The sequence below is a fragment of the Cinclus cinclus genome, chromosome 4, assembly GCF_963662255.1.
Source record: "Cinclus cinclus chromosome 4, bCinCin1.1, whole genome shotgun sequence".
Lineage (NCBI taxonomy): Eukaryota > Metazoa > Chordata > Aves > Passeriformes > Cinclidae > Cinclus > Cinclus cinclus.
This window is the reverse complement of record NC_085049.1, coordinates 9,859,080-9,871,979: the sequence shown is the minus strand read 5'-3', so window position 1 is coordinate 9,871,979 and position 12,900 is coordinate 9,859,080. Positions and strand designations below refer to the sequence as shown.

General features: G+C 43.5%; 2 protein-coding genes across 2 annotated transcripts in view; one reads left to right on the top strand and one right to left on the bottom strand.

The window, feature by feature from the left end:
- Positions 1-144: 144 nt before the first annotated feature.
- On the top strand, positions 145-8,928 carry PSMC2 (proteasome 26S subunit, ATPase 2). The gene is made up of 12 exons (XM_062491630.1): positions 145-288; positions 2,481-2,518; positions 3,685-3,766; positions 4,637-4,736; positions 5,057-5,188; positions 5,817-5,889; positions 6,034-6,129; positions 6,388-6,552; positions 6,996-7,083; positions 7,726-7,928; positions 8,461-8,557; positions 8,654-8,928. The coding sequence occupies exons 1-12, from the start codon at positions 219-221 to the stop codon at positions 8,809-8,811; spliced, it is 1,302 nt and encodes a 433-aa protein (XP_062347614.1). The 5' UTR covers positions 145-218; the 3' UTR covers positions 8,812-8,928.
- Positions 8,808-12,900, bottom strand: part of SLC26A5 (solute carrier family 26 member 5) — a 23,430-nt gene continuing 19,337 nt past the window's right edge. The window contains 3 exon segments of the mRNA XM_062491628.1: positions 8,808-8,914; positions 8,917-8,970; positions 12,148-12,150. Of these exon segments, the coding sequence (XP_062347612.1) occupies positions 8,808-8,914; positions 8,917-8,970; positions 12,148-12,150 (164 nt within the window).

Sequence of the window (12,900 nt, the reverse complement as noted above, 5' to 3'; positions counted from 1 at the left end):
GCCCCCGCGCCGCCCCCGCGGCCGGAGCGGCTCCCGCGGGGCGGCACCGGCGGCGCTGCCCAGGGCCGCGGGATGAAGCGGCGGCGCCGCCGCGCGGAACTCTCGGCGGCGGCCGCGGCGGCTGGGGGGAAAGGAGTTGCCTGCGCACGGGCCGTGGTGCACCCTGGTTTGTGTTCCGGGCGGAAGCGGCGCGGTGCTGCGTAAGGCGGGCGGGCGCGATGCCGGATTACCTGGGAGCCGACCAGAGGAAAACCAAGGAGGAGGAGAAGGAGGACAGACCTATCCGCGGTGAGGGGCGATGGCGGGGGCACTCTCCGAGCAGCGCCCGGGGCGGGAGTAGGGGGGTGCTGCCGGCCGCCATGTCGGTGCAGGGAGCGGCGGGGCCGGAGGTGCGACGGGGGGAAAAAAGGATTAAAAACGTCGCTAATGTGCGTTTTGGTGCCGCGGCCACCGCCCCGGGATTGTCCCTCGGCCCGGCCCGGAGCCCGGGCTCGGGCGGTGCCGCCGCTGGCGGGGAGGGAAGCGGGGCCGGCCGGGCCTGAGGCGGCCGGGGCTGTGAGGGGCTGAGCGGGCGGTGGCGAGGGACAGCGGGGCTGGAAGGGACCATCCGCATTTTAAGTCTGTTTGTTTTTTTACAAAAGGTTCCTAAAATGTCGAATTTCCTCATTGTAAGGGAAAAAAAGGCTTTTGTGGTTTAATACTTACTTTTATACTTAAAATATCCAACAAAACGTGATAAAATAGTGCTACGTGTCTCTGAAAGGAGGCTGTGGTGAGGTGGGGGCTGGGCTCTTCTGCCGTGCCCTCCCGCAGTGAGAAAAATCGAGGAAATGACCTAGAATTGTGAAGGGGAGACTCAGATTAGATATTGGAAAAAAACCAATTCGCAATTCGGGTGGTTAGACATTGTGATAGGTTGCCCAGGGAGGTGGAGTCATCATCCCTGGAGGTGTTCAAGAGGCGTCGGGATGTGGCGCTGAGTGATGTGCTTTAGGGGTTACAGGGGCAGGGCTGGGTTGATGGTTGGATTTGATGATCGTGGAAGTCTCTTCCAGCTTTGATAATTCCATTGTAATTTTTTTCTCTTGCCGGGGGTAGCGCCGCAGAGCTGCTCTTGTGCTTCTCTTTCACTCAGAATTCCGGGGAAGCAGGAGAGGGAAGGCAGCAGAGATTTCCGAGGATACCGGCAGAGTGTGGAAATTGTCGGTTGCTCCTCATGTTTTAACTTGTCGCGGCTTTTTATTTAGTGTTGGTAAATATTTAATGAACCATATGGAAGCACAAGCAGTACAAATTGTAATTAGTGATGGACTTTGAACTGTTCCCATTCAAGAAGGATTTCTAAATTATAGCAACAGAGTGTTCAGTAGCTATAAAACATAATCACTGAAGTGGTACAAATAATCAGGAAAGAAATATGGATCAACATCGAAGGTCTTCAGCATCTTGTGTAACACATGCTTCACCCAGATCACCAGTGCTGTGTGGTTTGGGCTCCATCTGTCTTAGAAAGAGTGGAATTAGACAAGAGAGGAAACAGGGATGGGAAGGGAGAAAGGTGTTGAAAGTCTGTTAAATGGCTAGTGAAGTGAGAGTGGTGTGGCAAAGAGTGACACTAGCAGAGTTGTATTTTTCTTAGTTAATGGAGAAGGGTCACTGGAGCCACCTCTGTGCAGAGACTTTGCTAGTGGAAAGTGGTGGCAGTTTTACATTGATCCTTTCTTGAACATCTAGAAACAAAAAGTTAAAAAGATGAAGTTGTGATATCTTCCATCCCTTTTTTTGTGCAGTCATAGGCTGGGAAGCTACTCTGCCTGAAGCAGAGTTGATGTGTCTTGCTTGCTGTGAACTCTGAGTGGTGCAGGCTTTTGGACTGATGAGAGCAGCTGGAGACCCTGTTTGTTTTTTTTGTTTGTTTTTTTTGTTTGTTTGTTTTGTTTGTTTGTTTTGTTTGTTTTTTTGTTTTTTTTTGTTTGTTTTTTTTTTGTTTGTTTTTTTTGTTTGTTTTTTTGTTTGTTTTTTTTGTTTGTTTTTTTTGTTTTTTTGTTTGTTTTGTTTGTTTTGTTTGTTTTGTTTTGTTTGTTTTGTTTGTTTTGTTTTGTTTGTTTTGTTTGTTTTGTTTTGTTTTGTGTTTTTTGTTTGTGTTTTTTGTTTGTTTTTGTTTGTTTTTTTGTTTGTTGGTTTTTTTGTTTGTTGGTTTTTTTGTTTGTTGGTTTTTTTGTTTGTTTGGTTTTTTTGTTTGGTTTTTTTGTTTGTTGGTTGTTTGTTGGTTGTTGCTTGGTTGGTTTTTGTTTGGTTGTTTTTTTTGTTTTGTTTTGTTGTATTTTTTCTGATGCTTTTTTGTTCCACTTTGGTTCAGTGAAAAGTGGAAACTCAAAAGAATCTCTCCAAAATATGTGTTTTGATCTTTTAGAAGCAGAGTTAATACTGCTGGCTTTGTTTTCAGAATTGGAAGCTAAGTTTCTCTTGTTTTGTTTCAGCTCTTGATGAAGGAGATATTGCCTTACTGAAAACATATGTAAGTAGCACAGACATGTGGGAGTGTTAAAGACACAGTTCCTGTGGGGAATACAGTGCAGGAGTGGAGGGGTGTGCACTTAGCAGCTGGAGAGTAACTCTGCTTCTCCTAGTGCTTTTCTCTCCTGCCAAAATCCTCCCTCCCTTTTCACCTTCCAGTGAGGAGGCCGCAGCCTGCAACACTAAAAATAATCTTGGGTTTGCTAACTTGGAAGGAATTAAGGGTTTGTTTCTCTGTTTTTGATTTTTTATCTCATCACTGCTTGCCATAGGGGTCTGACAGCCAGGGCTTTACTAGGACTTTTTCACTGGCCAGTTTTCTTGGTTTATACAAAAAAATAATGTTAAGACTCTTCCTGCCACCAAACTGACTTGCTTTTAACCATCATGTTAAAAGAACATAAGGTTGGTAGGCACTTTCTGCAGAAAATAAGGCTTAAAATTGCAATCTACCCTTTCTGTTGTGAAGTACAGTGGGTCTGCAAAAGAACTCTTGAAAGATGAAACTTGCAGCTTAGGTATGTTTGGCAGAAGTCTGAATTTTGTTGACACCAAGACTCCTTTGCAAAGCTCTGAAATACAGCCTGTGCCCACTGCAGCTTCTTTTTTTGTTGCCAGTGGTCTACAAAGGAGATATTGTAAAGCAAATCCAGGTCTGAATCTGCCTGTGTTAGGCAGATCTGGATGAAAAAAGAGCATTTTAGCACAAGCAAGAATTCTGATTTGCCCCTTGATCCTTGTGCTGTCCTCTGTGGATGATGGAAAGGTTGGGTAAGGCAGTTAAAGCACTTGTACAGATGGTTTTCAAAAAGTGTATTCAGAATTCTCTGCATATATGATTTTATTAAGTCTTTTTTTGTACTTTAGGAGAAATAGTCTGAAAAAGTAAGGCTGAACAGGTTTAAAAGAAAAACAAATTATTGAAGTTTACAAATGTGGAAAATTTCCACCTTCCCAGCTGGTCAGTTGTGTATAGCTGTACTTCACTTTTGCAAACAGAAATATTGTTACTGGAACTTAATTCTGTCTTTTTTTGGCTGTCATCAATGGTTGGCTGTTGTACCAAGAGAGCCTGTTGAACATCTTGATGGCAGCAGATGTTGTCATGTTTTTTCCTAAACATGAGATAATTTGACTTAGGAAATCTACATGATATTCCTTTTCCAGGGCCAGAGCACGTACTCAAGGCAGATCAAGCAAGTAGAAGATGATATTCAACAACTGCTTAAGAAAATCAATGAGCTCACTGGTATGCTTTTATTGTAGAAAGGTTTCAACAGAAGAGCCACAGATACCAAAACTACAGTTGTAAGAGGTTGTTTTCCAACAACTTCTGTGTTGTTTTTTTTAGTTATTTTTCTCAAAGCAACCCAGCTCTTTATTTGGTAGTGTAAGATTTTTGCTTGTTAGATGATTTTTTTTCAACTGGGCAGGACTAATCTGTGCATCTGATTTTGTAATTTTGTACTTTAACACATTTAAATCAAAACTGTGGTTTTTATATATGATGGTGGCATGAAACAAATGCCCCTTTCTGACACCAGATAATGAAGTAGTAATAACAATAACAATTAATTTCTTGCCTAATTTTTCTTTCACTGATGTATGTTTTTTTGCCCTGTTGCTAATCCTGCAGTGGCTCTCAGTTCTGCCAGGAGCACCACAGTTTCTCTTTTAAAATAACCTTGATTCTTTTAAATATATCATGGAGATGGTACTTGTTATATGCATGTTTTGGACGATTTATGGGGTCTTTCATCTGTGTGAATCCCTTAGCTTCTGATACTTTGCACTGGAGCTCAGTGAAAGCACTAGAGAGTTTCACACCTTTAGTGAAATGTAATCAGCTGTCACTGCTCTGTCCTGCTGTCATCATCCCCACACAGTAAAATTGTCTGAGAGGTTGGCCGGACTGGGATTTGAATGTTCAGCTGGCACAGTCACGTAGGCTCTTTCCTAAGGGAACTCGTTTTTTTAGGAAATCCATCAAAGATGTGTGTGTGTTGTTTTGGAGGTCTCTCAAAACATCCTGCAGGGTTATCTCTGAGGTTTTGGTGTGGGAAGGATGGCTGACATCCAGGTAGCTGCTTGCTCCTCAGCTTGTTTGTGCTGCACGCAGGGATCAAGGAATCTGACACTGGCCTGGCTCCTCCTGCCCTTTGGGATCTGGCTGCAGATAAACAAACCCTCCAAAGTGAGCAGCCATTGCAAGTTGCAAGGTGGGAACACTCTTATCCTTCCAGTAGAGCTCTGTAGTGTTAAAAATCTCATTTATAGCTTACGTGTGGACTTCTTTTAAAGAATAAAGCTCATGTTGAGCGTACTGAACGTGCTTTTTACTACTGAATCATGAAGGAACTGTGATTATGTGTGATGCATTTCACACTTGTACTTATTTCTGCTGTCGTCGTATGATGCTGTAATGGTGTAATCACTAGTACCACAGGTATTCTGGTGTATTTGGAAATGTGACTCTTGATGTTTAGGCAGATAGCAAGCAGTTTGTCTGCCTGGAAGTGCAATTGTGTTTGTGTGTTAGGTGCACCAAGATCATCAATGCAGACTCCGAGGATCCCAAGTACATTATCAATGTCAAGCAATTTGCCAAGTTCGTGGTGGATCTCAGTGACCAGGTGGCACCTACTGACATAGAAGAAGGCATGAGAGTTGGGTATGCAAAGTCTTTGTGTTCTTGTGAATCTTCCTGCAGGAGAAGCTTTCTCCGAGTTGTCTCGTGTTGTAGTTTGACAGATCAGCAAGCCCTCATTTCCAATTTTTGCAGTGGTTGAAATTATACCACTGCTGTCCTTCCCTTGGGTGACAGTAATTCACCTGTATGTTCTGCTGGAATCTTGTTTTGATGTTATTTTGACAGAAATTGACAAAACCCATTTGTCATTGGACAGAAACCTTTCAGGTTGGGCCCCAGCAGTCCCAGCTTTCAGGGAGCCTGTGTGTGCTCCTTCTTTGGCACTCTGCAGTTGCACTCAGGGCAGTCAGGAAATGTTCACTGAGGACGTAAAACTTGTTACTTAAGAGTCAGTATTTTGCCAGTTTGCTCTCTGGGATATTTTGAAATTTTGTTTTCAAAGTACTTTGGAATTAGTAGTTTTGAAAACCTTAAAATTTTGTGCAGAAAGAATTCCAGTATCTGGCCTGACTATTAGCTTTCAGGGCTGGGCTCTCTTGATGCCAGAGAAAAGAACAGTTCAAGAATTCAGCTTCTCATTTCCAGAGTTGTTTCTACATAACACTTTACTTACCCAGTGTTAAAATAATAGTCTGTGTTTCCTCACCAGGGTGGACAGAAACAAGTACCAAATCCATATCCCCTTGCCTCCAAAGATTGATCCCACAGTCACCATGATGCAAGTGAGAGTTGCCTTTACTTATTTTGACATGGTTTTATCTTGTAATTCTGATTCCTTTCACTGGATTTTGTTGTGGGCTGTTGAAAGCCCATAGAGATTTGCAGCACTAGGCTGGTAACTGCTCACTCACCTCTTTGTTGTGCAGGTGGAAGAAAAACCTGATGTCACTTACAGTGATGTTGGTGGCTGTAAAGAGCAGATTGAAAAGCTGAGAGAGGTGGTTGAAACCCCTCTGCTTCACGTAAGTAACCTCCAGATTGAAGCTTCTATTATTTTGGAAGCATTCTGGTCATCTGTTAGCATCTGAAAAAGCAAGAAAAGACAATGTCACTGAGTGTAAACAGCTTAATGCAAGGCAGTCAGGTTTTACCAAGTGAAATCCAGCCCAGCCTCGTTTACATTGCTCTTCATTCATCATTTCCTTAATTTGCATGTACGCTTTGATGCACATAATCTTTAATTTGCAGATAACCTTGCCTTCTGGCTCTCTTTGTTACAGCCTGAAAGATTTGTGAACCTTGGAATTGAGCCTCCCAAAGGAGTGCTTTTGTTTGGGCCGCCTGGCACAGGCAAAACCCTCTGTGCCCGTGCTGTGGCTAACAGGACTGATGCCTGCTTCATCAGAGTGATTGGATCTGAGCTGGTGCAGAAATATGTGGGAGAGGTAAGAGCAAGTACTTGATGGAGTGTGGAGGGGTTTGCAGATATCCCTTGTGGGTACCAGACACAGTGGGGGTGAGGGATGGATGTACTTGGAAGCTGCAGGTGCAGGGGGCAGGAGCTGTCAGACAAATCACTGCAGGTCAACCAGTGGTGACGTGACCTCAGCTTTGCTGTCACTGATGAGAGGGATTTTGCCACTTATTTTTCAGTTTGCCCTGAGGTAAATTACTTCATCTGTGCTTCTGAGTTTAAGACCGGTAATTTTTCTCTCCCTTATAAATTGCTTTAAGTTTTATACTTGTCCCATTATATACATGAACAAACAACAAGAGTTTTCTTATTGGGAACTTACTTGGTATTTGGAAGCCTGAAAAGTTTGATTTTGATAGTTTTCCATTAATGTGCCTCAAATCTCTAACAAAGTCTTGATCTTTTTGCTTTCAGGGAGCTCGAATGGTTCGTGAACTCTTTGAAATGGCCAGAACTAAAAAAGCTTGCCTTATATTCTTTGATGAGATTGATGCCATTGGAGGTATGTTTGTAGTGGCTACAGTTCTAATCTCCTGTGAGAGCTTCCAGGTTTACTTTTAGTTTCTGTATCTGGATTGCTGCATTTGAAGAAAAGTCCTTGTAAATACTGAGTTAGTAAAACTAGTCCCAGCATACCTTGTGTCCAGGAAGCTGTCAGGAAGTGGTTTATATAGGCCAGACGGGAAGCCATTTTTGCACATTTGGAACACCCAGATTATTTGAACTTCAGCGAGGAATCTCTATATTTTGTTTGCAAAAATGTACTGTTAACTTAAGCCCCCTTCAGCTTCTGGACTACATTCCACATCTTTATTGCTTCCTGAACATTATTCTTTTTTCTTAAAAGAAAGTGCTTAGGTCCTTTGAAAGTAGAACAGTTTTTACATAGACTGGGGAGAAAGATGATTTTGGTTGAGGGAAGGACAGAACAAACAATGTGGGAAAATTCCAGCAGCTTGGCCAGTTGTTAGGTAGGGAGATAGAGGCCCTTTTGTACTAAGGACCTTTTTAACTTGTCACAAATACTTGTATGCACTTTAAAATCATTTTCCCAGGTGTCTTGTATTGCAGCCACTGGGACACTTCTGTGCCCATGGCCTGGAGCTGCCTTTACCTCTGTGAAACTCGTGTGTCTCCTCTCCAGGTGCTCGTTTTGATGACGGGGCAGGGGGTGACAACGAGGTGCAGCGCACCATGCTGGAGCTCATCAACCAGCTGGATGGGTTTGACCCCCGGGGCAACATCAAAGTGCTGATGGCCACAAACAGACCCGACACTCTGGACCCAGCACTGATGAGGCCTGGCAGGCTGGACAGGAAGATAGAGTTCAGCCTGCCTGATCTCGAGGTGAGAACTCTTTATTTCACTGCCAAGTGTGCTCTGATAGCAGAGTGTTTCTTCAGTTAGGGCGTCATTGTCTGGAAGTTTGAGAATCAGCAAATGAATCACTCTTAAATTATGTGAAACTGTGTGGAAGTATGGAGGGTTAAAGATGTGCCAAAGGTTTTCCCACACTGCACAGATTCCATCCTGGCCCAGAAGCCATGGTAAGCAGCTGTAATCACTGTATGTTCCTGCATCAACAGAGAAAATATCCTTTAACCAGATCCACGGTTTAATTCAGAAGTTGGAATGTGTTTTGTTCAGCTCATTTGAGAGACATTTCTTGAGGTACTTCTATGATAAAAGCCCTTTTTAAAGTTATTTTCTTTAGTGTCATGGGCACTTAGGCTTTCCAGCCCTGACACTGGAAACCATAGTTGGGCAGCAAATACAAGATGTATTTTCCATTTGTGTGTGCTGTGGACACAGACAGCTGCAGGCTGGAGTCATCACCTCTTTCATGCTGTGAACACCTCTCCTCCTCCCTTTCCTTCAGGGCCGAACTCACATCTTCAAGATCCACGCTCGTTCCATGAGTGTGGAGAGGGACATCAGATTTGAGCTGCTGGCTCGGCTGTGTCCGAACAGCACAGGTAAGCTGCACGTATTTATTCCTTTACTTTAACAGCTGCGTGCGTGCTCCGTGTCCCCTGGCAGTCAGAGTTGATGTTTATCCCTGTCTCTGCCAGGCGCCGAGATCCGCAGTGTCTGCACGGAGGCAGGAATGTTCGCCATCCGAGCGCGCCGGAAAATCGCCACCGAGAAGGATTTCCTGGAGGCAGTGAACAAAGTCATCAAATCGTACGCGAAATTCAGCGCCACCCCGCGCTACATGACCTACAACTAGGACCTGGGAAGGGTCTTCTGTCCTTCCTCCGAAACTTTCTGTGGGACAAAAATCCATGTGTAGTGATTCGTGTTTTGTTCTTTGACGATAGAAATAAATGGAGTGTTCCCAACAGCAGGTGTGTGTTCATTGTGAGTATTTTACTCCAGTGGACTGTTGCTGCCATAGGGAAAAGATCTCAGGTTACAGCAGCATGGCCTGAGCCACAGATAATTTTAAATCAGATACCTGGGCAATGGCAGACATCCCAAGTTTAAGTCTCTGGTCGCCATCTACACCCCAAAACTTTAAATCTGAGCCAGAGAGGTGCTGGAAGACCCCTGAGTGACTCCAGTGTTTCTGGGTGTGCTGAGGCATGCCTGTGTGTCCCAAGAAAACAGCTGCCATGGGAAGGCATGTGTGGTGGCCTGAGTCATTGTCCAGGGAAAACATGAAAGGACATTTTTTTCCCTCCCTTGGTGAATGTTCTTATTTTTTTAAACTTATTTTTTTAACCTTCAGTGGTTTTTCTATTCCTTTTGCTGAGATTCTTTCTTGTGTCTTACAAAATAGTAAATGGGTCAAGGAGGAGGAAGGTGTAATTTCTTAGTGCTAAGGGATGGAAAATTCCTTTCCCTGATCCTACTGTGAAGTTTGACATCAGTGTGGTAGTGAGCACTTTGATCCCTTGTATGACTTGTCTGAGATGCTGCTGCACAGAGGATGACGCTGACAGGGTCCTGGTGCTCCATAGCTGTGCGGTGGCTGGGAGTTGTTGGCCACAGGCAGCCTTGAAAGGTTAATCCTTATTCTTCTGACATGTTCTTGTAGAGCTGGGTGTGCTCAAAAAAACCCCCAACAGCTTTCCATTTTCTTTCAAGTGTTGCATTGAAGTGGTTTCAGGGGAAGAGGTGGAAGAGCTTAAAGAAATACCCGAGGAGAAAAAAATGCTTTTGGGAACTGCTTTGTCTTGGAATTTGGAGAGTTTTTATTGTCAGTTGTATCAAAATGAGACCCACTGATTTCTCAAGCTTAAATTATGAAGCCACTTTTATTTCTTTTTTTTTTTTTTGAAAGAGGAAATGTGTGCAAGAGAGAGAGTAGGCAGCCATGGATGGGGTTAGGATTCTGGTCGGTGTCAGTATCTTGATATGGAAACTTGGTCAGTCTCAATACTTGTGTGTCATTTCAGGAAGAACATTTTAGGGAAGGATGCAAGTCTATTGGTGGGACAGAGTATTTCTCATTTTCAGAAAGCATCTCTATGTACCAGGAACAGCACTTGAAATCAAGTGTAGCTTTTAATTGAGAAGGGTAAGTGAAGTAAGTATGGAGAAAATTTGGATCCTACTAGGTATCCTGAATTATCATCAGTACTCTTGCAAAAAAAGGAGGGTAAAGGAGAATGACCCTGATTATTATGGGGTACCAACCCAGATTTAGGCCATCCAGTACCATCTGCTGTGGTGGGGCTCCATCAGCAGGGGGAGGCACTCCGCTGTCCCTGCAGACAAACGAATCTTGTTACAACATTAAAGGACCTTGGGTTGTTAATTCTGGCACTGACAAGCCTAAGATAGGATTTAACTTTTAGATAGTGGTCTGTAAATCAGTGCAGGGAAGAGGAAGTGGGTTCCTTTGTCAGGGATGGGCCCAGGCTGCCAGGAGGAAGCAGCGCTTCAGCTGGTGGCAGCAAAGCACAGGAAGAGATGAGCAAAAGCTGCTTCAAATGTTGCTCTATGAGATGAGTTACCAGCACTGCTGGGGGGTTGCGGGAGCACTTGTTCTGCATGGTCTGGGATGTGGGACTTTCTTGGGCCAAGGTTCTCAGTCCAGCATTTCAGCAGCTCCCCAGGAAATGCAGCTGTTTCTGCTAGGATGGGAATTTGGCTTTAGCTATATCCCTGTGAGGCCTAGGTTGGAGAGGGCTTCATGGGGGTGGCAGTAAGGAGCACAGCAGGAAAGACCTGCCTGGAGGTGGAGACCTCCTGGCCCCTCCCTTGGCATCACACACTTGGACCTGGGGCTCTCAGCTAGTCCCTCATACCGAGTCTCACCAAGACAAGTGGAAAATTTTGACAAGTGACATCACTTTATTTTGGAAGTTGACAGGATTTCAATGTGAACTGAAGAGGCTACAGCGTTAAAAACTGAAGCTGCAACAAGCTGAAAGTAGAAAAATATACTGTATGTCGATACAAAGGCTTATTGAACATTATAAAATGTACCAAAAGTTGTTTAAATAAGCACACACAATATCTTGACTTGCTGCACTTCATCCTTTGAACTCCAGCTAAGCAGCAATTTCTGATACAGAAAGCTTCCCATCCCTATGGGTAGGGGAGTCTGAGGAAATCAAGTATCTTCCCTGACTTCCCTGGTTCCTGGAAAGTTTACCTGAAGCAATCCCTAACTGCAACAGAGCCTGAAATAAAAGAAGAGTATTACATTCTGTGACCAGAGGTGAGGAAGGTGTCTGAATTCCTTATGCACAGGACCTGTGATTTGAGGGTGCTGAGTGCAATGTCCCTGATGCCCCACTTGCCCTGTGCTGTCAAAATAAACTAGAGAGAAACACTTTTAGGTTCCTGCCTCTGCTGAGCTTCACAGTGACTGTTGTGAGGGAAACAGGGGCATTGAAGACTTCTTTTGCATGAGCTCCATGGTTCTCATCTGACACCTGAAGTGAGGCAGTACCACAGGGGCCAGGCTGACAAAAGAAACCTCATGCTACAGTTTCTTTTAAAAAATCCAAATATGTACCCTTTTTGAGTTCTATTGAACTCTTATTTCTCAAAGCACTTAAAAGCTGAAGCAGAAGCAGCACTACTGGGAAGAAGATGGGCAACAGAAAAGTACCTATTTTTGAGACTTCAGACCTTGCTTGAGTTTTCTTTCCTAAAGAGACTGCATATAGGGCATCAGTTCTTAACTTAAATAGGCTTAATTCCTGTCTTAAACCAGTTTTGTCTTCAAACTTTGAAGCTAAATTAAGTTTAGCTTAAAATCAGCTGTATTCTTTTCCAGAAAGCCTGAGTTTTGGCAGTGCAAGTACCTTACTTATAATGTAATAACTAATAAGTTTCTGACTTGAAGTTCACTTGGAGCAAAAATGAAGAATTGGGTATAGCTGAGGCAGGTTAGGTATTTTTAAAAAAATAATTATACCATCCAGATTTAAAAACAGCAGCAGCTAAATGCCACCAGTGTGAATTCATTAATCCAGCTGGCAGAGTACTATATACTATACATTGTACAAATCTTTTGTATGCAGATGTTGACATCAGGCTTTAAAAGTCATCTAAGAAAGTTCTTTAAAGACACTGGTGCAGTGTATTACACTTGCAGAACAGTTACCTCCTGCAAGATCCCACTTGTAAGTGAGTTAAAGTGCCCATTTTCTCAACAGGAATAGGAATGTCACCTTGTCCAGCAGATTCTGATTGCAGCAGAATACAATTAATTTTCTTCTCTTGCATAATTTTGTGCTTGCGTATTATTGGAAAGCTATACCCTGATTGAAGGAAAAAATTCAAGAGCATGAAAGCTTCCATTTCCTTATCCACTCTTCCTACAAAAAATAAGCACCACCCCATACCCGTAGATGCAAACAGCTTCAGGCTCTCTTCAAACTGTGCAAATACAATATTCAGAAAGAATCTCCATCAGCATCAGTCTGGCTCCCATTCTGCTCAATGCCTCTCTTCAAAGGTTGGAGTCAGCCTGTGCAGCAGAACCATCTTTCACTTGGCAAGCAAGGACGGCATCATGGATACTGTGAAACAGTGACTCTCTTGTTACACTTTTATCAAAAAAATTCAGTCTTGTCAGCTCATTTGTCACAGGGTCTACAAAATAAAACCCAAACATGGCATCAGTGAATACACTTAAGTACAAAGATGGAAGACAATGGCATCTCAGGAAGAAGATGGGAACTGTTCTGTTACTTGTTACTAAAAAATTTGAAATAGCCAGGTGCATCACATGCTACTTCTACTCCAAACAGGTAATTCTCTTATGCAGACAGAGACCTATTCTTGGAAGAAGATGCTACAGTCCCAAATATCAGATACTGGAACATTTTAGGCTTTTTTTCCTTATTACATTACC